Raw genomic sequence first — 25,095 nt, forward strand, 5'->3', positions numbered from 1 at the left:
CTAGAAACTAGAAGTGTCTACTTCATGTGACACCTGTAAAGTAACCTAATGCACAAGGTGTGTTGGATAGAAGATACCTTTCCCTTGAAGCAGCAGAGAATATTTTCACCAGTTTCATCAGTTCCTAATATAGAGAATATAACCTAGGGCTTAATTAGAACATTATTAGTCTGAATTTCCCATGTTTTAAACAAGAATTGCTGAAAATGAATTGTGTCAATTGATGTTATATGGAAGATTTTTTGTAATTGTAGTTAATCTCCACACATGGGTGCCTTATAAGGTTGACAGTCAAATCATATATTTTTGTTATAAGAGTTGGCAGTTCATGTTGCAGACTAGATCTCTTCTTTCTAGTCTGTTAATTCAAAATTAGAGATGGCTAGCAGAAGTAGCCTTTGAGCAGTTTTCCTATCCCCTCCTTTATGGCTCAGCTGTAAGTCTGAGAGTTTATTATGATAAAAGTTAGGGATGGGCAGAGCATAGATAACATATTATATAGTTTTGTACAAATTTAGCAAGTATCAGTAGTTTAAGATTGAAAATACTGGAAGAAGTATATTTAAGATTACACCAATTTTATATGTGAAAATTTGAAAACACCTGAATCTCCTAATATTTACATTCCATTTGGATTACATTCACATGTTTTAGGAAAGATATTTGAAACCTGAAACATTGTTAAAATTTTATTTAATCATAAAATGTAGATACTTTTTAATAAAATACTTTCATACAAGTAGTATGAAAGGTCCTAGACCTATTACTTTATGAGTTAGAATCTCCATCACCAAAGAGAAAACCTAAATGAGTGTAATTTCTTAAGAACATTGTAATTACAAAGATAAGGAAAATGCATAAGTGAAAAAAACATATTTTAATTAATTTTGAATAAATGTACTGAATTACGAAAATAACTGGTAGAAGAATGGTATTTTTAAGTTATTGTAGGGTAAAATTAAGAGCAGTTCATAAGACCACAAGTATTTTGTATACAGGATCTCCTAGGCAGTTACCTCAGGGCTCTGAGGAGCTGTGGATATAACCATCTTTGGTGTGACAAGCAGCTGCTGTTTGCACATATTGTAACTTCATTTTTAGAATATACACCTGGAGGTTTTATATATTTTGAAAACCTAGAATAGCAAAATTGTTCTTCACTTTTGCTGAAAGGTTGCCTTGATTTCTTTATAGCAAAAGGACCTTTTAATCCAGAAATGTAAAAATAATTGTATTGATAATCCATTATTGAACTTAACAAGAACTACCAAACTGGTTCATGCAGATGTTATATAAGTATTTTTCAATGAAGAAATTTTGGAAGATGTAACTAAATTAAGATTTGGTTATCCCTGTACAAGTAAGGTATTTGTCATTAGTTAGTTTGTGAAACCTATTGAAGTATATTTCACCTGATCTTTCTGGAGGTACACAATCTTCTAAGAATGTTCTTCTTGTTCTGTTACAGTTGGTATGGTCTTTCATTTTTTGTACCTTTCACCTAGTACAAGTGAGGTTCAAACTACTTTCTGTCCAGGTAACATTTGTAGTGCAAGATTTCAGCAGGGTTGACGACACTGTGCATACAAAATATTTCAGTTCTTCTATCAATTGATAAAGCACTCTGCTGAATATCTTTTGAGGGTAGTTTCCATTGTAAAATACTCCATGGTAAAGCTATCATGTTAAATGCACACTATTTCTACCTGAAGGATTTTCATAAGCCATCCAGTTCACAAAGATGACAGTATCCAAGAGTCTGTTTTAATAGTCAAATTGCAGTACACATGTTTATAGAATATATCTAATAACTTCATATTGGCTGTGTATGTCATATGACTCACTGATCTGCATATTTAAAATTGTTTTAATATAACTGATTTACCCAATCCTCTGTAATACTGTTGACCCCTTACCTAATGCTACTTGGTTTGCTTGAGTACACATTAAGAATTAAATGTGGATGAGAAGGAACATAGCTTTTATCAATTTTACTGTCAGCTAGAGAATCATCAGCTGCTTAGAATATTATTATACTGTTTATGGTATTTGGTACAAATGACTCACCTAGCATACAAAAATCACCCATTTTTCTTCAGATTGTGTAAATGGTATCTCATTAACAATTACGTTTGTGTGAACCTTTTTAGATATATAAGCCAAAACAATATGGCAAAACATTGTTTCATTAATAGAAAAATACAATTTCGTTGGATAGTATAATTTCTAACATATAATCATATGATTGCCCTTGTTGAGCAAGTTTGATTTTATTAGTTGTTTCATAGGGTGCCTAAAAGATCAGATTAGATTTTTTCATTGCATATGTTTTGTATCCTGTTCATTTGCATTTCAAATGTATGACAAATAACAGGTCTTGACACTTTGGAACAAACAGTAGTTCATTTTTTTACAATATATTTCTGGGTTTCATGGAAAAAACTGTTTTTTATGCATGTACTTATGTTTTAGATGTCTTAAGGTTGGCTTTTCTAGTGTTCTTGTTGTCAAACTTAAATTTGATTTTTAAATTTCAGAAAGTATTTGCTTCTTTTAAGAAGTTAACCCGTGCAATACATTTATATATAACTGTAAAATGAAATGGTCAAAATATTTCTGGCTTTGATATCTGTTTTCTGGGCGTCTGAACTGGTGAAATAATTTGGGACAATTGATCGTCCTGATAGTTTTTTGTGAAGTACAGACAAATTAGTGGTTTTATATTCAAACATTTTGTGCTATTGTTCAGTGGATATCTGACTGGAACTTTTACTATAAAACAAAAAAAAACTTTTGAATTTGTTTCTTTAATTTATATTATTAACATAATTAAATGTTTATAGAATTAACTAGATTAATATATAACTTTACATATCTTGGCCGCATATGATAGGAATAATATCTGAAACTTTACATCTGACACTTCTGTTTTTCTATTTGATGTTTCTTAGCAACCTCTTCAAACACAGATAGCAACAAGTTTACCCAACTGATAACCTATGGTATAGTGGTCCTAGAAACATTTCGTAATTTGCCTGTTACCTTTTACTAACACCATTGTTTATTAACTGTAGAATTTTAGCAGTTCTTGTAGTAAAAATTATTACACAATAACAAAATGCCAAATACTTCCCATAGGCTATATCTTTTAATATTCGTCTCACAATGAAAAAAAAAAAAATTTCATAATGAAAAATAACGTTGAGACGACTTGTGTATCAATATTAAAAACGAAGTGCCTTATTACTAATAGAAATTATACATTATTAATGCTAGTTTCATTTTAAAATCTTATAAGGTTGCCATAGTAATTTGGTACTGGGTTATCATTATGTATATCTTATAAATAGTTATATTAGTTTCCGGAAGATGGCAGTAACATTTTAAAAGTCGGAGATAATGAATGACATCATCATGAACGTTAAGAGACAAAAATATTTGGTAATACGCGTAAGAAACGAGTACTAGTGCCAGTTGAGTGAGATGTATTTTTTTTTAAGAACAATTAGTGATAAGTAAACCAGTAATAAATCGTAGCATAATTTTTTTTCACTCTCCGAGATCTTTTGTTGGATAAAAAATAAATTTCATATTTGAATTAATTAAATATATTGACATCAATTTATAGCTATTTTCCAAACTTGTTCTTCTAGGATTAGTTGTAGTGAAAACACTTGAATGAAACTAGATAAGGACTGATCAGTTCAACAATGTATATATTTTTTTATGTTGATACCTGATACATTTCCCAAATGGTAATACGCAGGTAAATTATTTTGTATGGGTAAAAAGAATACATATTACAAATTATATGAGAATGGACGAATCATTTAGAGGTTTTAAATTTGCGATCTTGATAACTTTGGAAAAAAAGCTTTTATTCAATTTCATAATTCTTGTGACTAAAAGCACATGGTCTACTTTTCACATGCTGCTCAAGCAAAGATGAATACTGGTCAGCGGAAGAATACACGTAGTGCTCTCAAAGCCGGCAAAGGACGTGCTACACGACTTCACTTTAGCGACGATCATCTGTGCTGGTCGGTGGAGTTGGAGAACGTTTTTGCAATCAGATTTAGATTTACGAATTTTTTCCCGTTATGTCTTGGCAAAATTACGTTGATAATCAAATCTGTAATCAAGTCGAATGTAGAATAGCTGTAATCGCAGGGTTACAAAACGGAGGAATATGGGCGAAATATGAAATGGGATGTAATACACCGGTGAGTCGAACTTAAAGTAATTACTTATTTAATGGTAATCACACTATAAGTTTTATATGAGACTGTATTTTCATTGCTGTACTTTTCTAGTTTTACCAGTAGTATTATTAGAAACAGCTAAGCCAAATATTTATCATTCATGTATTGGATAAATGATTTCAAATTTAAAATATAAACGTGTTTGGTAAACTGTTTAGAAAAGTAAATATAACTCTGAAAATAAAAAACTTGGTATAATATTTTAAACTCAGCAAAATATTAATATAATTTCGATTCTCATATTGAACAATAAAAAGTTTAGTACTGTAATATTTTATAAGGGTCTCATTTTAGACATTTGATTTTTACATGACTGAAAATCTACCAACACCATAAACCTGTTATTAATGAACATTTATTTCTTACATTAAATTATAATATCACAATCATCCAGATCCTTTGGTGTTTTGTGATGTGAATTTAAATATTGATAAAAATATGGGTAAAGGTTAGATAAAGTAGAAGTTATGTTTTGTAGATCTTGTACATGAAACCAAAACAATTAAAAATTTAAAGATTTAGAAAAATAAAGATTATAGTGGTTTAATTTAAAACAAAACCTATGGCCTTATGGTCAGGCAGGGCTAGAAAAGCAAATCCCACAGTAACTGATTCTTGTAGTTCACAAGTATTGTGTAATTTTGGCAACTAAAGCTGTTATTGTCTAAATATTGCTCAGTTAATGTACAGAAAATGTTGAAATTTGGCTGCTATATTCAGCTCTACAGACTGTGATACCAAGAAAAGACTTTACAAAAATGATCTTTAGCACTTGAGAATTGGTAATCAGACATGTTGTCCAGTAGATGGTACACTGTGTTGTCCATTTATTAATGTAAAGTGATCTACAATTTGTTTCTCTTCATTAAATGATAAATGGGTTTTGTAAATCTCTGTCTCTGGTTTTTTATGGAGGAGGGTTGAGGATGATATAAATATGTGGTTATTTTATGATAGTAATTAAAACTATGAGAACAAAATATGCAACAATAGGCCATTCAGTTCAACTTTATTGAAGTTAACACATCCATGTACATAACCACTGAAAACATGAAAGTCTAAGACACCATCATCATGTTTTAATGTACAAAGTAACAACACCTACAACAAAAATTACACTGTATGGCAAGGGTTAGCAGTTATACTACCTTGCTCCGTACAGTAAGAATTATTTCCATGTGTATCTTCTCTCCAGGCAGTTAATTCCTTAATTGAAAAGGTTCCTGCTTTTATTTTGGTGTTTTACTCACATTTCTGTGGTTCTCAAGAAGATGAGAGATTGACAGTCCATTGTATGTGTAACAACACTTTTTAAATCAAGTTTTATCAATTTTCAGTTCAAGATAAGTTACCTGAATCTGAGGTGGGTGATCTCTCCCAGGCTGTAAATAATCAATGCTAATGTTTCTAGTGCTCTTCTCCACATTTCAGTTTATCTGTTGCCAGTTATTTTTTTTCATTGATTGAAATTTGTGTGTGCTTTGGCTCTGCATGGCAAACACTAGGGGAAAACAAGATCATGTGATATTGCTCCGGAATTATCTGTTTGGTTTACATAACCACTACCATATGAATGTTTGACTCCTTTTAACCCTGTCCTGGTAGGAGGCTGTTGTTCATTTGAGTTGGCTGGTCAAGCTGTTAGTCGGTGCTGAGCCCCACTTGATATTTATTTTTGGGTTTTTATTCAGTGCAATTGCTGAATGGGCTTGGCTTCGTCCATTACTTTTCAGAGGCTTGGATTATCTAGTTTCCAAAGCTCTCATGTCTCCTTCTGTTCATACATAAGAGGCTCTGTATTATCTTTGGACTCTTTCACTCAAGTTACTTGTACCTCTAAGGCTTGGCATTTGTATCCCTATCAGCATACTCTGGCAGATCAGTGGACTGTGTTCAGATATTCACTAACTTCTTTTGTTTTCTATGTGTATATCTCTTCACTTTGAGCTGACTTGATCATTCCCATACAAAACAGGGGTAAGGCTGACATTTCTGGATGCTTTCACAGTTTCTTGTGTGTGGTCTCCAGGGGAGTGGCCTCTCCACATCAAATCAATACCATTTAGATGTTAGAAATTCATAGGTGCTACTTTCATTTTTCTGTCATCTTTCTGGACTTCTTATCATGATCCATTTACACAACTCTACTGATGTTTATTATATTGGTTGATAGGGTGGTACTTTCTTTGTCTTGGTTTTCTACCTAGAAGCTCCTCTTTTGGGTTTGCAATCGCTAAATCTGTTGTTGGCCTGTCATGTGTCATGAGCTTTGAACTGAGTGATGGATTTGTAGTCTTGCCCAGACCAAATCCTTTTGAGAGAGTAACTCTTATTGCAACCTCTGGTTTTTTATTGTATTTGTTCCCACCTTAGGTGCCCTTTTGCTAATACTTTTGCAACTGCTCTAAATATTAAGCTTAAACTTGTATGGTTACCAGTTCCAGGGTTGCTTCCCCAATAATCTTGAATCAAGATTGGATCAACTTTTTCTGTATGACTGTAGTCTTTATAACTTCTTCCTAAGATGTCTTTAATTTTCACTACCTTTATTGTTTTTTTTTTTTATTGTCCCCTTTGACCACCTTATTTGTGATTTCTGCTTTATCTCAATAAATTAGGAGACTATTTTATCCATATTTGAGGTCACTCTTGTATCAGCTTTGACTGTCTATATTCTGCTATGGTGTGTTACAACTTTAGGTGTGGCTTTTGTCTAATCCATTGCAAGATGGACAGGATTTTCTCACAGAATATGTTTTCTTATTATTGCTTTCTTGTTGATGTTTTATTGACTTTAGTTCATCTGCCTCTCATTTTCCTAGGTTGTCTAACTCTTCCTCCTTCCTCATTTTACTTTGTTTTACCTAGCTCTTCAAGAATGGTTTGATGTTTTCTTTGTTTGTCAGATGCAGAGTACTTTTGACAGCCTTCTGCCTCTTTTCATGGCCTGTACATCATCTTTCTCTTGAGAAATATATTCTTCTCTCTTGCAGGAGATGTTGGATATTTTTGGTTTTGAAGCCTTCTTTAATTTTTCACAGTAACAGATTAATTTTATTTCCTTCCCAAGGCTTGTGTTGTCAGAAAAAGTAGTTGTGTTTTCTCCAATCATCCTCACTTCAATGTTTTCTCTGTACAGTTTTTCAAGCTGTGCACATCTTTGTACAGTATGAGTTACACAATAATACCTTGGTTTAAATATAAAACTCCCTTTAGAGGCATTCAAAATCTTTCTTGTCTTTCCTTGGGAATCCTTCTACTTATTAAAAATTATGTCCCTCCATTTTGACTGAATTGGTTAAGCAGTTCATTTGGTTTATTTGGTGAAAGACTATAGTTTTCATCTTTGAAATGTTATTTTTCATGAGATTTGCCATTTCATAAGTTCTCTTGCATTTGGCTTATAAATTCTCCTGGATTAAATATAATAAGCAGGAATATGGATGCCTGACAATTTATTTTTGCCTCTTCTTATCTGAACAACTAATGCAAATTAGATTTCAGGTTAACTAGTGGATTCTTGGAAGAAAAGGTATGCTGATGGCTTGGAGTTCTTTGGAATATTTTATTGCAGTTTTGTCTATCCAGTATTATAAGAGGCTGTAATGACACAAGTTTTTTAAATTTTTTTTATTACAGTTTTGAAAGGAGACAGAATGCCACTGAGTGGTTAGTAGTGCTTCCTAAAGAGTACTTTTATTTTTATTGCAAAACATGCATCAAGTAGATGGTAATGGAAAATTTTAAGCCTAAATTATTTGTATATTTATATAAAAGTTAACAGTCCTAAGAAAACCTATGTTGAGAAGTTTTTTCTTTTTAATTCCTTGGTATGTGTAATAAAATGTACACATTTAGCAAGTGTTTTAAATTAGTTTTTTTTATCTCTTATCTTTGTATTTAATTTTACTTGCAAGTTCATTTTGATTTTTGTTTAGTTGACTTCTTAAACTGGAGTTATTTGTACTTCATTTTACGAGTTTTTTTGCTGTTCTTTGTTGATACCTGGCACAGTGTACCATACTTGTCATTAGTTAAAAACTTGATAATTTATTAATTCATTTTGCTAAAATTATCAGCCACATTTATTTTGAAATAATTTAACAATTAACCTTTAACAACAGGTAAAAAGATAAACCATAATTGGACTTCACTGGATTTTTACATATTGAAAAGGAATATGAAAAGGCTGTATGTATTAGAAATTAATTTTGCTGCCTTGTCACATTGCTTTATTTACAGTGCTTAAATGTTGTTTTTTTCTGTTTAGTTTTCACCCCCATCAGAAATGTTCTGTCAAAAAGGAAGGCAATTTTATTACATCAGTAGAAAAACAAATATACAAACTTAACAAAGATGGCAAAATATTTCAAGAAAACAAGCTAAAAATCAGTAAATGTATAAGAAAGACTAAAAGATATTTTCTCTTCTAACCAAACTTACCAGTACTATCACAAAGAAATTTGAGAATTCTAGAAAGTTGAGTACCACTTCAGGAAGAATGTTTTTCATTGTGCTGTGTTGAACTGCACATAATTAAGAAGAGTCTGGACATGAGGTATATGAAATAGGCAAGTAGCAATATATTCAAATATTATATACTGTTTTGGTTTTGAAATTTTACATATAAGAAACCTTTTGGATTGCATTTAACAAAAGTGTATCTCCAAGAAAAATGAATATGATAATAATATGTAATTGTTCATTATATCTAAGGCTTGCAGTGAAATCTTTAAAAATTTTAGTCTTTTTATTTATAATGTTAATACAGTTTAAAGCTCTAATGTAATTAAAAATTATAAAGTACATTTGTAATAAGTTGTTTAAAATAACCTGTTTAGGAACCTTCTAGATTCTTCATAAATGTGACATTTCTTACAAAACTTAAGTTTGAAAACAGTTGTAAGGTATATATTACATATTGAGCAAATACATTTTCTGATTTAAGAAAGTAGTAAAAGAAAGTACATGTTGAAGTGTTGGGTGTAAAATTAAGAGATTATAGTGATTTATCATTCTTTCTTTTTTTAAGTTTTATCTAAAGTAAATACTTGAAAGATCATATCATCTTATTTGATTACCTTTATTTATCTACACTGCATTCACACTAAACCCTACACCATAATTAAAATACCATTGGGCTACTTTTTATAGAACCAAATGTATGATCAGGATAGACTCTACAAATTTTCAACAAATATCTCATTTTGTTATTTCAAATTAGAACATTATGGTCTATGACTGCCAAATTGTCATGGCACTTTAAAAAAAGTGACCTGACTGAGAATGTTGAATTTTTCATTAAAAATGTTTTTTTTATTTACAGTAACACCTGAAATACAATTAAACAATAAAGAAAAGATTGGTATAGTATTTTAATATCCATTAAATACTGAAACAGTGTAAAGAAGCCCCACCTTGACATGATTCAGCAAAGATGTTTTAATGTTAGACTTCTAGATGTCAGTTGCCAAGACAGGACTGATATGATCAGTGTTGAGAGTATCCATGGGCTTTACATAATAGTTCTATATCACGTGGATAAGGTTGCATGACTGGTATTTCTTCAGTTCTCTGTAAATATTAAATTACACTAGAATGAGAATTTGATGATAAATTTTCTTAAGGCAAGATGAATCAATTCCTTCTACCCTTTTCTAGGTTAAGTTATTATCCTGACTTTTAGAATGTATTGCTGGTTTCATAATTGTTATTAGAGGATTATAGTAGTGTATGTGACATTACAAATTTATGTCAAAGATGTTCAGTTGCATTGGAGTCTGGTGGTTGTGCTAACCAGTGAAGATGATTAAAGATACTGTAATGCTAGTTGAATTGATTTTATATATTATAAAAGTTCTGTATGATATTTGTATATAATACAAGAACATTTGTTGATCAGGGTAGAAGTGTTACATTGTAGAGTAGAGCTGGACAATCAGTGAAATTTCTTAATCATTAATCTCATTAATTATTTACATTCAACTAATCTGTTTTTCTCATGAGATTTTAAAATGTATGTATTCATGTGTTTATATACAAATGTTATCTAAAAAAGAACTTCAAATGTTTCAAATCTGATTTCATTGTGGAAGTCATTGATAGTCCATTGTGTAGCTGTGCGTAAAAACAAATATATAAGCAATATTTAAATTCATTGGCTATTCATTTGAATAATCAGAAACCCTAATTCCAATTAGTTGATTGTTTTCTTAAGTTGTGACACTTATAAATTAAAGTGAATAAATGTTAATTGAAAATAATAAAATGTAATGACAATATTTAAATTACTGAATAGCTAAAATAGTTGGAAGCTATAATTTTGATTAGTACAAGTTTAATAAATATGAATTAATCAATAATAATAGTAACTTATGACATTTTAATTACTGAATAATTAGAAACTAATTTTTATTAATGAATAGGTGTAATAATCAAAAACATTCAGTTTGAATGTTTTCATGACATTATTTAATTTAACTGTAGTTTTGATTAATAAAGTGTCTTGCATGACACTGAGTGATATGAGTAACCATTACTGATAATGATATTCTGTCAGATTCAGGGACTTAGTTGCTAATCTAAGAAAATTAGAGAATCCAACTTGCACCTTAAATGTTCCACACACTATGATAACTTCACTATGAATTTGCACAATAAAGAACTTGTGTAGTTCTTTTAAGTTTTCACTCTACCATTAATATAGAAAAGGGTGAAACAATTCTCTGAACAAATCAGTCATCCCTTGCAAATAGTATGCATTCTGAAACAACACTAAAATGTACTTTCCTGCTAAACAGTGAGATAAGGGATTTGGAATTTGTTATTTGTCATACAAGAATTTTAATAGTGTTATTTGCATCATAGAGTTATAAATTGTTCTTGTTTTAATTTTATTTTCTTAATTATGTTATTTTCAAGTATACTGAGAACTTTCTGAGGAATGTACTAAGAAGTTCCAAAGAAAAGTAATTACCTTTAATTAATCTTCAATGATTATTCTGGTATGTTTAGTTTTATTAACCAAGTAATTCTTTTATGGAATGAATTGTCATTTGCAATGGCAGAGGCTAGTATTTTACTAGAGTTTAGTAAATAATTAATAATTTTATGAAATATAATAGGAGAATTTAAATTTTAATTATTAATTTGTTACCCACATATTATAATAAAGAGCATGTATTAATGAATATTGTTAGCATAGTTACTTCATATATAACAAGTGACTGTCATATGGGATGGAAGGTAGATGAGTGAATGGTGAAATGTATTAAGAGAAAGTTTCCTAACTGTCTGAAATTTTAATTTTGTATTTTGAAAAGAGCTGATCGAAGCATGTAATAAATACTGAAATTTTTTTGTGGGTAAAAAAAAAAGTATATTTTCCAGAATAGCACTTAGTGTTGTTTAACCAAGTTTTCATGGATACTGTAGTATGATCCCTTTCCATTTTGTGGTTATTTTGAATATTTCTTTGTAACTGCATTGAGCACATTTCTGGTTGAAACTCTAGCATTCAAGTTTTTCATGGTCAACTTCAGTATCCTTGTGTAGAAACAGTTCCTTTTTTATGATAAATGTTAGTAATTTAAAATATTTTGCTGAACTTGTCACTGGGCCATGGTTAACCCTTCTATTGAAATCATTATTAAATTTGTTTTAACTTTTCATAGGTTAAGATTATTGAAGTGAATTCTTTGAATTTCTAATGTTTAACATGTTTAGTTTTGTGTCAAGTGTCATATGTATAACCTTTGAATAGTTGGTATTCTTTTATAGTTCTTGCTAGTATTTGTTACTCATGTTGAAATTGTTAGGTTTTAGACCTCGGTCATCCTATTGGCTTACTTTTGAACATTTTGGACAGATTTCTTTTGTTTTAACCTCTGAATAGTTTGGAATGTGTTATGTTGTCAGAAGGGTTTTTTCCTCATTACGTCCTTTCATTACTGAAACCATTAAGTTCAACATAGGAGGATTCTTTGATATCATGGTGACAAAATGTTTGTACATAATAGTTGAATTACACAGAGGGTTTTGTTATTAGATAGATTCCTATGGTGGTGGTGGTTGGAATCCTAATACTGTGATTTTAGTTAAATTGTTTATAGTATTCTATTAATAGATAAATTCCCTATAATATTAATAGCTGATTTCATTATATATTTGCTAATAGCTGACATTTGTTTGGTGTGGTTAAACTATTTCTTGTCCTTGTGGGCCTTATGTTAGTATTTAGTGTTACTTTATTAATAGCTGATATTTTTATTATTACTATTTGATATATATTTGGTGAATATGCAAACAGCTTGTATGTACTGTAAACTTCTGAATGTCTACTATTACAGGAAACTTGTGCAGACTTGCATATATTATTTAAAACTTGAATATTTTAAAGAAGGTTTGATAATATAGAGCAGACTCTTGTGTAATAGTTTAAACAATTTGTATCCTATAGAAGGATTTGTATATGGAGTAGACTTCCGGTTGTGTAATATTCATGTTGAAAATTGGTCTTGCAGCATAAGGAAACAAATCATGAACTCTTTATATTTTATGAATGTTAGTGTTGACATCTCTCTATGTTGAAGCAGTTTAATACTATACAGTACTTGTGCAGTTCAAAGTCCATGAGTGATTATCAACATTCAATATGAAGTGTTTCAACCTACCAAGTGTTTTGTGTTTAATGCTCCAGCACATTGATCTTACAGGCTAATTTACATTAAACTACAATGCAACTTGAAATTGGACTCCTAATGTATACTTATACAGTGTTATATTATGCTGGTGTGAAAATGCCATTATTTCAGTTTAAACAATAACTCTTCATGTTTAACTCTGCTTACGTGTACAAAACTATAAAAATAAAACTTTTTTCTGAAGTTGCAAATATATATTTTAATACTTAAATAGATATTGTGCTGCAATAATTATTATTTATATAAATTGATATATAAACATGTAAATTTGTGTGTAAGATATGGAAGAATTTTTACATGGAGGTCTTGTAACACAGCATTAAACTGTGGAAGATTTTAATAAGCCTGACAAATGTTAACTTCCAGGAACTTCATTATAGTTGGTAGAAATCTGCAACAGTGGGTACAACATTTTATTCCAGGTGTCATGTAGATTCACTTTCAAAAGTTTTACTGTTTTGTGGGGTTTTTTTCAAGAGAGGATGGTGTAGAGGTAACAGTTTCAACCAGGTTGTAAATATCCTACTAAGTCCTTTGGATGAAGAAACATATGCTTCACTGTCAAACAGTTTATACTTTTATTTAAGCAATCAGTATTGTACTTTACAGGACAGTGTTGCAAACTATGAGATATACTTGTAAATGAATATAAAATGAAATATGAAATTTTAGAAAAAAGGTAAATAATAGTTGAGTAGAATCCAGTAACAATTCTTTAATCATTAATAATTCCAGCTGAAAACTCATTGTAACTAACCATATCTGTTGCTTATAACTGTGAATAATATTGTACAAAGATACAACTTTTATGAATTTTTTTTTCTTTTTACCTGTAGATGTCTATTGTTTCTGTAAATCACAACTTGTAATATGCCTAGCATATGCAAGTTGTAACATTACAGCCAAAAATATTGCTGATTGCAAGTCTATCCCACTCATGAAGAATATATTCTTAATAATTTTAAGTAAGAATTTAAGAACAGTATACTAACTTCACTAGTTGGTGGATATTTGTGTGTGTTATATATAGGTAGTCTTCTTGGATCACAAGTTAATGTTAGTAAGCAAAACTTGCACAGACCTCTCACTTACTGATCTTTGGATCTCTGACTTTGTTACTGATCACAACCACATTTAAAATGACAGCCTAATCTGTTATTATGGTAGAAACTTAACAAGACGGATTTTAGTGCTATTTTAGTTAGTATGAAGATCTGTATCAGCCCTTGTCTACAGTGTGTATAGTGAGTTGTTGTTCTCAAAGCTGGCAGTATTTGAGACAAACAGAAATTGGTTATTCAACAAAATGCAGATCAGGTACCATCCTTATATCCTGATCTTGTATTTTAAGTGGTGCTATTACAATGTGTGCTCTGCAAATATTTTTTTACACTATAGTATTTGGTCAATACAGATACTATTATCATCATCATTTTGTTTATTTGCAGTTGGTGCCAGTTATTATAAATAATTATTTTAAACTAATAAATTACAAAATACCATAACATAATGTTTATGGGGGCAAATATAATCAGAATTAAATAAGTTCCAACAATCAAAACTGGCACAATTATGACCTAAATGTAAGATACTCATTTGAAACACACAACTTATTAAATTATTTGCTGAACAAAAAATTGGATAGATATAAATAATTCGTCAAGAAATTATATCTTACTGAATCATTAAAACTAATGATGTCTGTAGACTTCACACTACTGTAGCATCTCTTAAGTACTGAACAAATGTATAAATGAAATGACCTATCAAGAGAATAAAAACTGCAGTATGTCTTCAGAAAAATATAAGGTGAATATAATATTCTGAAATGAGCATATTTGTATAAGAACTCAAAACAAAAATTCCAAATAGTCATTATGGCAACAGATTGATAAATGTGTAATGATAAGAAAATGTCTTGCATTAAAGAACTTAATGAATATCACTTTCATTAACAATGGCAGTTGATGATGTATAATTATTTTGTGAAAGACTTAAGGATATGCCAAATTATACAGTTAAAAATTAAAATAATTTATAAAAATGTGATATTCATTTATTCTTACTAAAAATTTAACATTAATGAGATGTATTGTAGAAGATAGTTATGCACACATGCAAAATGTGTTGTCAATCATTGAATTTGTTTGATGTTTTATAATTTTGCTACAAAATTTAAACTTTATATTTCTATTTTACGTTTATAAAGTTTTAATTACTTAATCCTTTGTGTGATAATTTTGTTAATTCTTTCTAGTACATGTAGTTGATTTTAGAATTTTTTTTTGTAAATGTATGAAAACTTCAACTATTCTTCTGCAAAATAGATGTGTTCAGCAACAACAACCAAATAAGTTGGATACAAAACACTGATAAACAATCCATTATAATCCTAAGTAATTAATTTTACTTGCTTCAGAATCAGAAAAGAACTTGTTTTTGTTCATTGTGGTTGAAATGTCTGCTTTCTAAAACAAATGCAACTTCAGCTGGCAATCCAGGAAACAGCAGGTGTTTCCAACACCTATATTTGTGAAATAGCCTTTTGGCTTTCTATAGGTGTGAATACCTCTGTTGATATAATACTTTGACAATACACTGTGATACTTTAGACTACCCTGTTATGTTTACTAAATACAAGAAGCTGAATATCATGAGTGCATTAACAACCTTGGTGCCTGGTGAAACATTCAGTTAGCATGTTTGTTAAACTTTAACCTCCTATAAAATATTTAATCCTGTAATTTTAAAAGTGTATGTTTTTAAGCTAACAGTAACTACTTAATTTTGAATGTAGGACACACAACCTTTAAAGGCAAGGAAATAGAACACATTAGTCGGTTTTCTGGTGGTTATCCTGTAATACTGTGGTTATGCTTGCTTTGGAATGTGAGTGAAATCTTAATGGGTCATTGAATATTTACAGAAATACTGGCAATTAGACCAATCGCCATCATGGTTATCAGCCAGTAGAGTTACTTCAGCCTGGTTATTAATTACCAATTAGTTTATTTCCTGTGTTTCAGTTGCTAGCCTTTGTTGTGTTTATGAGAAGGATTAACAATGTGATGGCAGGAACTGCAATTCCATGTTGGGTATTCTTGTTAGATTGGTGGGTATACTATTCTCTCATCTGGGCTCACTCCATATTTCATACCAAGAGGAGAGACGTCACAGTATAATGTACCTTGTTATCTTTAAATATCTATTATTTTTGACTAGTAAAATAACATTAGTAGTAGATTAAGCCAAGCATTATACATAGAACTTTGGTGCATGCATGTATTAAGCTATTTTCCTACCAATTACTTCATATCTCAAAGACCGTATAAGACGTTTTAATACTATTGCTTACATTAGAAGCCCGAGTAACAATGGAAACACTTAAGCATTTTCTAAGTGCTAGTAGTATGTGTGAAACAAATAATCCATACTTGCCTAAGTAAAATATCATAAATTGGTGGTTTGAATATTGTCGCTTCTATATTGGGGTTGTTTATATTTAAAATTTTGGGTTTCCGTATTGATTTCGTCATAAACAATTTGTTTTAATATGAGTATTTATTTAAAGGGTGTTAAAATCCTTAAACGAGACACATTCTTGATAGTTTTTATCTTTGCTATTTTTTCAAGTTACTTTTCTGCGTTATGTAACTCGAAAGTGCACACGGAGTGAACATTTCTTCTTTCTAAAAATAACAATTATGCGTGTGTGTATGAGCTTGAACCCCTTATCAAGAGTTGTGATGTTACAAATATACATCCATATTGTGGACTGCCTATTTCTAAAAATAATTATATCGTGTGTTACTCAAGGTGCATGTTAGTGTTCGACAATACTCGTGTCAAGGTTTCTCTCCACTACTAGTCGTCAAGCTGTTGATATTGTTAGTAATTACTCTTAAGAAAAGTCATGTGACTAGATAATATAATTTATAAATAGTCCACGTATAGTGGGGTGACAGATGTGCCCAACGTGAGTCACGTGAAATCCAGTGACGGGTTTGACAGCTTTCTAGTGCTTTTGTGAACTGGACTTGTATGCTAACAACGAACGTTTGTTCTCACAAATACATTTTATTTGTTTGTTTTTTAATATCAAATTTAATAACCGGTTTTACAGAATGATTGGAATTGTGCTGTTTATCGGCCATGTTAAGTGAGGATGTATGCAAAACTTTCCTTTTAACACATTACATTGATTTTATCATTCTCTTTAACAGACAATACGTTAAAATAACCGCATTCGTAACGAAAGGGAAATAGTTTTATGAAGTAGATTTATTTTGTTATTTTTTGTTGAATAAGGCTATGAAGTGTTCAGTAATTATAGCCTGCAAGCCTTTTAAGCACATATTAGAATCGCTTGTAACATTTCGTCACAGTAAGCGATACAATATTTTCGTCTCGTCGTCATTTGAGGGACTGAATCATAAATACAACACAGTGGATAAGTGTACAATTCAAATAATAAAATCATGCAAATAGAAATACATCGGTCATTCCCCATGTAGGTTATTTAGACTTTCATTTATCTTACAATCCAATGCAACTTTAAACTTCCCTCTGTAGATTGTGTAGCCATTTCTTTTAGAATTCATTGTAACGTTAAGCTTCCCTATATAGCTTATTGGATAATTTCTTTTCCAGTTCACTGTAAAGTTAAGTGGTACTACTGTTTAGATTGATAAACCTTTCTTTCCTTATTATTTTATGACAGTTATTTGATTAAACCCAATTGTATACATTTAACACTTTGATATGACTACGTATATATTAATGTTATAAGGGTGATTCGGATTTAGATTTTGTAGTTTGCTTACACAGACAACTTATTAGTACACACTGTGAAGATAAATCCATCTGCCGCCATTGTAATGTTACATGTATTTAGGAGATGGGTGTGGCTACCTCTGGAGATCACTGCACGTATCAAATTATTATAGTAATTTATATATTAAATTATAATAATATAGAACCGTTATCCCTTTTTTAACCGTAATATACCATTTCGAAGTAAAAATAATTGTTGGATTTTCCTTGAAGCATAAAAGTACATAAAAACTGCTTAACCAAACAAGCTTTTATTTATATAGGTTATAAAATTTTGTGCCATTCGTATACTAATGAAGGTTTTCGTTGTAAACCGAATTACAACTAATGCTACTTTAGTTTGTTTCCTAGATTAAGTAAATTTGCATTTTGCTGTCGTCGCATTCTCTCTTCGTATTAAAACATTTCCAACAGTAGTAGCCAAACTAATATTTTAAATTGACGTACTAAATGATTGGTTGTTTTTTGATGTAGTATGTTAAAAAATATATATACACACCTGATAAATTTTCTTTAGTTATTTGTATAATAGGATATATGGATGTATAGTAAAATACAATTCTTGTTTCTGTTGTGTGAAATATAAATTTACAGTAACATTGTTTTAAATCTTTATAAAATAATCAGGTATGATGACTTGTGTATGAAATTATTTTATGTATTTTATGTTTTGAAATATTTTCAGATAACAGAGACAGAAATTAGATCAATTATAGAAAAAATGAAGTCCAACCCCACAGTGTTCCAAGAAAATGGTATTCACATTGGAGCAGAAAAGTACGTCTGTTTACAAGCAGATAACAACCTTTTACGGGGCAGGAAGGGAAGCTCAGCACTTTGTGTTGTTGCCACAGAACAATGTAAGTTTTCTCATTCATACTCCTTCTAAATTCGTGTAATAACCATTTATAGAGCCTTGGCTAATATGGTGGTAGTATAGTTGGTAGGGCGCTTTGATGTAACAAGAGGTCCCAGGATTAGTTCTGCTTGCTGAATATGCAGAAATGGATCTGACTCAAAAAATATGGTGACAAGTAATGGTTGTTCCACAACTTTGAGATAAGATACAAGAACAGAGTTTGTTGTTGTTTTTCTTTTTTGGGAGAAGGGAAAATATAGTAGGTTTCAGTTGTTGAAATCAAGTACTATCAACCCTCCAGCATAGTTGGTAGAGATCACAAATTCAATTCTGCAAGCACAGTACTGTTTATTGTTACTTTTTAACCTGAGAAGGACTGCAGAATGTAAGAACCTTTCTACTTTGGAGGAAGTGGGCTTTGTACATTGAGATGTTTGAGATCTAGTACCAGTTTATCCCCAGTGACACAACTGTATGTCTGCAGGCTTACAACACTAAAACCCAGGTTTTGATACCCATTGTGGGCAGAGCACAGATAGCCTTTTGTGTAGCTTTATGCCTAATTGTAAACAAAACATGAACTAAAATCAGTTTTCTTCTATTTTTTTGATTGTTAGACATGACTGGTGTAATTGCATAATTAGTAAAATGTTTTAGCTGGAATGCTCCAAATTTAAAAACTAATAATGGTATTGTTTTAAACTGAGCGTATAAAACTAATGTTCTGCACTGAAATGCATGTGTGGATATTTAACGATCACTTTCTCAGTCCCATAATTAATTTTCCACCTGCCACCTAGATTTAAAAAACTGTCACTTAATTAATCTGAAAAGGTTATCCCCCCCTCCCTTGATTTCTCTGCCTATGGTTGCTGCTGTAGTAACCATTTGTAGACAGATAATCCATTATTCGATTATGTTATGTGATCTCAATCTTTAAAGATAACACATTAATATTAGTAGAGTTAATTAATTATTAAGAACAAAATGACCATTTTGATCAATTGTTAGACATACATTTGTCGTTTTTCAGAAAAGTGAGAGAAACTGCTGTTTCTTTAACAAAGATTATGTACCTCTGTTGTGTCTTCTTATCATACTAAGTGAAAAGGACTTGTTTATTTGGTTTAAAAATATAACAGCAAATAAACTGAACAAACCGTTTGTTGTTGTCTCTGAGTAGCATCAGTGATGTAAATAAAATCCAGGATGCTTTTGATGAGCTGTTAAAGAAACATTTTACTGTAACATTAATTATGTAGCTAAAGTTGAATCAGATACAACAGTCTCTGTATCAGAGTATCTTTGCTATTTAGAAGAACCATCTCTCAGTCTTTGTTAGAATTTGAAGAACTTAAGCCCAGAATTTTAGTAGAAGTTATTCAAAGTAATAATACCTGTGGTTGAGGAGAACTCAAGCATAGAACCTTATTATAAACATAGACATTTACAAAAAATCCTGAATCTCATTCTGTTAAATTGAGTTAAACTTAAACCTAAAACCCTACTGTCAAGATCTACTTGCTGTTAAAAGTAAATGGGTTTGGTGATTGTGTATATAATAATAATCAGGTGCTTTATTAGATCAAAGACTTGTAGAAAGCACTAAGACCTTTGTTTGTACACAGTATGTAGTAGTGTAACATTTTATTGTGTATATGATTTTTCTTTACTTGTAACAGGAAAATCAAGTTCTTTCTTTTCTTACAGGTCTTATTGCAGCAGCTACAACTGATGGTGTCCCTCCAGGGAGACTTAATATGGTTGTAGAAAAATTAGGAGACCACTTGAGAGTATCAGGCTACTGAGTAAGTTACTTAACACTACATTATGGGTTATACAAAACACTATATCTGTTTCTGATGGGTCATTTCTTGATGTAATAATGTCATATTGACACTTCTTCTAGATGTCAGATGAAGGTTTGTCTTACAGTACATAGTTGTTGATTTAATTGAGCTAAAATATGTTGGAGAATATTTCTTTTGTGTTTAATCTTTACTTGCTTGTTTAACATTGAATAATAGATCAAAATATTCTTTCTATCATGATATGAACCATTGAATCTTTCTGTAATAAGATGTTTGTTGCAATTTAACAATAGTAAAACTTTTTGTAGGTAATTAACTCTGTTGTTTTTGAGGGTCTGCACATTTTGCTTCATATGCTCATGACCCATATAGTTTGTCTCATTTCTGAGTAAAAAAGAACTGTGTATATGTATTCATATCTTGATACTTGGTTTAGTACTATAATAATTGCTAGTAGAATCCCCCCCTTTTGTTTTCTCAGTTACTGTTAGAATTGTGTTGTAGGTTTATGAATATTTATAATTCATTGATAGGCAAGTTTTTGGTCTACATTTCTCTGATTATGTCCTTTTCATGTAGGTTTTTCCACCTTCCAACAGTTTAAGAATTTCCACTTCCTGTCAAGGCTTCCAGCACAAAATGTCAATGTTTTCATTCCAACCTGTATATCACAATGCCAACCCATTCTTTCTTTGACCTCTGCAGTATTTACATTGGACTGAATTCTGGATGTGCTAGTCATAATAGTGATATTTAGAGGAAGTGGAATAAGGAAAGTGTTACTTCATGGCCTAGGATATTCTTATATGTCCTGCATTGTGCTTCAGTCATTCATTTTATACAGTTCAACCCCAGCTTAAGTATCTCCACTTGCAAAAAAAAAAAAAAAAAAGGCTATGCAGTAATTATTGTCTGCCACCAACAAAATATTCATGTCAGTGTTTTAAACATGTTTTTCTTAATAACTAAGGTGAACAAACATGCTTTAATGTTGCTTTTAATTTCTGACAATTAACAATTTTTTTACTTACTGTGAGATTTAGAAATTGTTTGTCACTGAATACAGCTTAATGTTTTTTGTAAGTGTTTTTGTATTTAGAAAAATAAGAGCAGCTTTTACTGTCAATCTGTTTTTTTGTATGTTTTTTTATAGATTGCATAATATATTCCTTGTGCCAAGGGCTAATATCATGTACTGGATTCTGTCCTACAGTTTTGTATCAAGCTTTCTGGGTATCATAACATAATAAATATTCATTCCAGTGAATGTGTTAAAAATGTGTGAGATTCCTATTTGAGTTATGTCCCTGTTCACATTTTAAATAAACTAACTAAACCTTAAAATAAATTCAAGTGGTTTGACAGCCTAAGAGATTTACAAGAAATACTGACCCTCCCAAAGTCATGAACCATGCATTCATGAGATTCGCTGGAGTTTGTTTTTAACAATACAAACTGTTGTTTCAGAGTTGTGAATGCATAGGGGAAAAACAATTTTAATGTGACAAAATTATTAATTTCAGTTTATTTGTCACACACTTCCAAATGTTTTCTTAGATTTGTATAATTTCTATCAGTATGCACCTACCATGCACACAGGTATTTCAGTAAGGATTCATGAAAAACTCATCAAGAAATAATAAATTATAGTTGTATGTTTCGTTTTGAATTCTTTTAAATCTGTCTTTACTAACTACAATTAAAACAACCAAGCCCTAATATCATTTTAAAAACTTCAGGAAGAGCTGTCTTTTCTTTGGGTATTCTAATTAAGTTTCAGTTTTGTTCCATACTCAACAAGGAGTGTTATAAAGTACATAACATTTCTATTTCAAACTTATGCTACAGATGAATGGAATAATAAGAAAAAGAGTATGTTTATAAAATGCCAACAAAAAGATTGTAAAGTGTTAGTTTGTAAAAAAATAAAAAACTAATAGTTTTTTTCTTGGTTAACACAGAGCATAAGATTTTTAGAATCGGGTTAACTTTGATGCATTCGGTATAAAAACAACAATTTGGTGAATCGAAATTGGCTTCTGCATACGTATTAAACAGCTATTGAAAGTTGCTTGACTAAATAACTTGTGTATAAAGCACCCTTTCCACATGTAATTTACTAAACTGCTTTTATATTTTGTTATTACAAAGTTATTGATAGAACACTGGTAGATACTTGGGTTATTCAACATAATGATGGACATGACAAAAAATATTTTCTTTAAATTGTTTATAGCACTGGAAACAAGATGTAAACAAACTTAATGTCTACTTTTTTTACATTTGTGAAAGTATAAGATTTATGTGATGTGCACAGTGGGCATGCATCTTTGTACTGAGGCAGGTTTTTAGTTAGGTATTGTTGATAGGAATATGACATTTTACACAAGTGCTGCTTTTTATCAAGCATAGTGTATTTGAAGTTTAGCACAAAGCTATACGATGGGCTATCTGTGCTCTACCCACCACGGGTATCAAAACTTGATTTCTAGCATCACAAGTCAGCAGACTTCTGCTATACCATTGGGAAGTAGCATAGTTTGAAATAATTATCAAAGCAAATAAAATATTTCTGTTCACTTTAAAACGACTGTTTTTAACGACAGAGAAAGTTATTTAAGGAATTTTTACAATGTTGGGATGGGGCAGTGTTGTTATTACTCGAAACATTTTTCTTGTTAGCTAAAGAAAACTCTTACATCTCTAGCCATCCCCATCAAAAGGGCTAGAACCTTCTAACCAAAAACACACTATAGGTTATGATTAATTTGTTTGTTTGTTGCTGTAATGAATACTGATTTTGTGTTCCTACAAAATACAAAAAAAACGAGAAAAATTCTTCCGTATTTGAAAAGTTAGCATTAAATGAAATTATCTTGGCGTCAACTTTGAATTTCAATGAACGTGTACAGCAGTATTAAATGAACTAAAGTTTGCATTATTTCAACCGAATAACCCATAAAAATCGGTAAAACAGTAGGAAATCGTACACACTATTCTGCACGTTTTCACAAAGATATTATCTATTAACTTTGATACAATTTCTCTAGCCATGAATACTGTGAAAGTTTCCTAATAAATTAAAAGCCGTGTTCTGTACATATCTGGATAATGAACTTGTATATACATTAAAGTAATTATTAACTTAAACATTATTTTAATCGTTGCAAAAATATACATAATGCTGGAAAAAATATACTTCAAAACTGGGAATATAAGAAGTACTTTATGTTAAAATATTGATCAGAAATTTTCACGTGGTTAAAAAGGTCGACCTGAAAACAAGACGTAAGAAGTATACATTAAGGAACGTCATATTCTAAACATTTACGGACTGAGTGCATAATAAAACACGGGCTATTTCAATTATTCCGTTTTGCTTCTTGAAGTGTTATTAGTTTTGTTAACATAATATGTTTCGTAGACAGTTACAGCATTCAGATGGCAAACCAACAATGCTCTAATAGTATTAGTAAATAAGATAAAAAAAAAATGGGTTATTCGAGTAAGTTCCGAATTCGTGTTCCTGGTTTAAAGCACGGGCCAGGTCACTGTGACGAGGTAGTTGCTTGCCTGGTTAAAAAATTAGTTATAGGTGGCAGCACACAGATGACTAATGAATGAATGTATATGTTGACGTTGGACTTATGTGACGTGTATGAAAGCTTTCGTAGAAAAAATATATTGACCAATACATTAGGTAGCTGATATAAAGCTTACCTTGGTGATAAATCACATTATTTTTGGTGTTATGCAGTTTATGAAGCTAAAGAAATAAAATTGTCGTGTGTTTTTTGTAGAATGAAATTTTAAGAAACCCTTCAAAATTTGTATGTTTTTACCAGGACACAACAATGGACTGTTTATTATTACAAAATATATGTTTCTTAATAGACGGTTTTATTACAAGTTTATTTCCTATGGACGAAAAGGTTGAAAAACCCTCCTATGATTTATAATTAGAAATACTTTCAGAATGGACACGCTATCGCTTGGATTAAGGTGAAAGTGTTATAAATTGGATTTACTTCGTGGGGAGGGGGACAGTAAAAGTAATGTGTTATCTAAAGAAATTTCTCAGCTATGTTTCAACTTTGTTTTGATCTATCGTTTTAACATTTTGAAAATAATGTTTTCTTTCTACTTTTATTTCATATTCAAACAATGATTAATTAAATACAATATCTTATTACCAGTCTAGCTTTTCATGTTCACGAATATTCTCTTCTTCACGGCCAGGAAATAAAAAAAACTGTGTAGCTTTCATTTAAAAACTGTGTATACAAAGCTACTGTACTAAAATGTTTTCGCTTGTTTTGTTTCTGTATTTTTTGTTTAGCTACTTTCAGTTTTAATTTAAACAACAAACGAGCAACACAGCAGTTTCAATAAATATTTGCCTTCCATGATTCGCCATTAAAGATGAAAACTCATCCACATCTATCTTATCTTCAATAAACCAACTTTGTTTTAATATAAAATGAATTTGTTTTACAAATGTTACCAGACATTTTTCATATAGTCTCATGTTGCACTTGTTTCCACAGTCTTAAACTACTGTTGGATAGTAGCGGCTCACGAAAGGTTATGTTGTGCTGGATACTTGCTGACCTCATAATATTTATTCT

At 30.6% G+C, this 25,095-nt stretch overlaps 1 protein-coding gene across 2 annotated transcripts; it reads left to right on the plus strand.

Moving 5' to 3' along the window:
* The first annotated feature begins 3,977 nt into the window (after positions 1-3,977).
* On the plus strand, positions 3,978-21,745 carry LOC143232547 (profilin-1-like). Of its 2 annotated transcripts, none has more exons than XM_076468118.1 (4): positions 3,978-4,223; positions 18,483-18,657; positions 20,367-20,464; positions 21,621-21,745. In XM_076468118.1, the coding sequence occupies exons 1-3, from the start codon at positions 4,101-4,103 to the stop codon at positions 20,462-20,464; spliced, it is 396 nt and encodes a 131-aa protein (XP_076324233.1). In that variant the 5' UTR covers positions 3,978-4,100; the 3' UTR covers positions 21,621-21,745. The 2 variants fall into 2 exon arrangements, with proteins under 2 accessions (XP_076324233.1, XP_076324232.1); XM_076468117.1 differs by having other exon boundaries at positions 3,982-4,223; positions 21,047-21,745.
* The last annotated feature ends 3,350 nt before the right edge of the window (positions 21,746-25,095 follow it).

This window comes from Tachypleus tridentatus, chromosome 11 (genome assembly GCF_004210375.1).
Source record: "Tachypleus tridentatus isolate NWPU-2018 chromosome 11, ASM421037v1, whole genome shotgun sequence".
Classification (NCBI taxonomy): domain Eukaryota; kingdom Metazoa; phylum Arthropoda; class Merostomata; order Xiphosura; family Limulidae; genus Tachypleus; species Tachypleus tridentatus.

Coding starts and splice junctions, on each gene's coding strand:
- LOC143232547 (XM_076468118.1), top strand. CDS start 4,101: ATGTCTTGGCAAAATTACGTTGATAATCAAATCTGTAATCAAGTCGAA. Junction 4,224..18,482: donor AAATGGGATGTAATACACCG/GTGAGTCGAACT, acceptor AAATATTTTCAG/ATAACAGAGACAGAAATTAG. Junction 18,658..20,366: donor TGTTGTTGCCACAGAACAAT/GTAAGTTTTCTC, acceptor CTTTTCTTACAG/GTCTTATTGCAGCAGCTACA.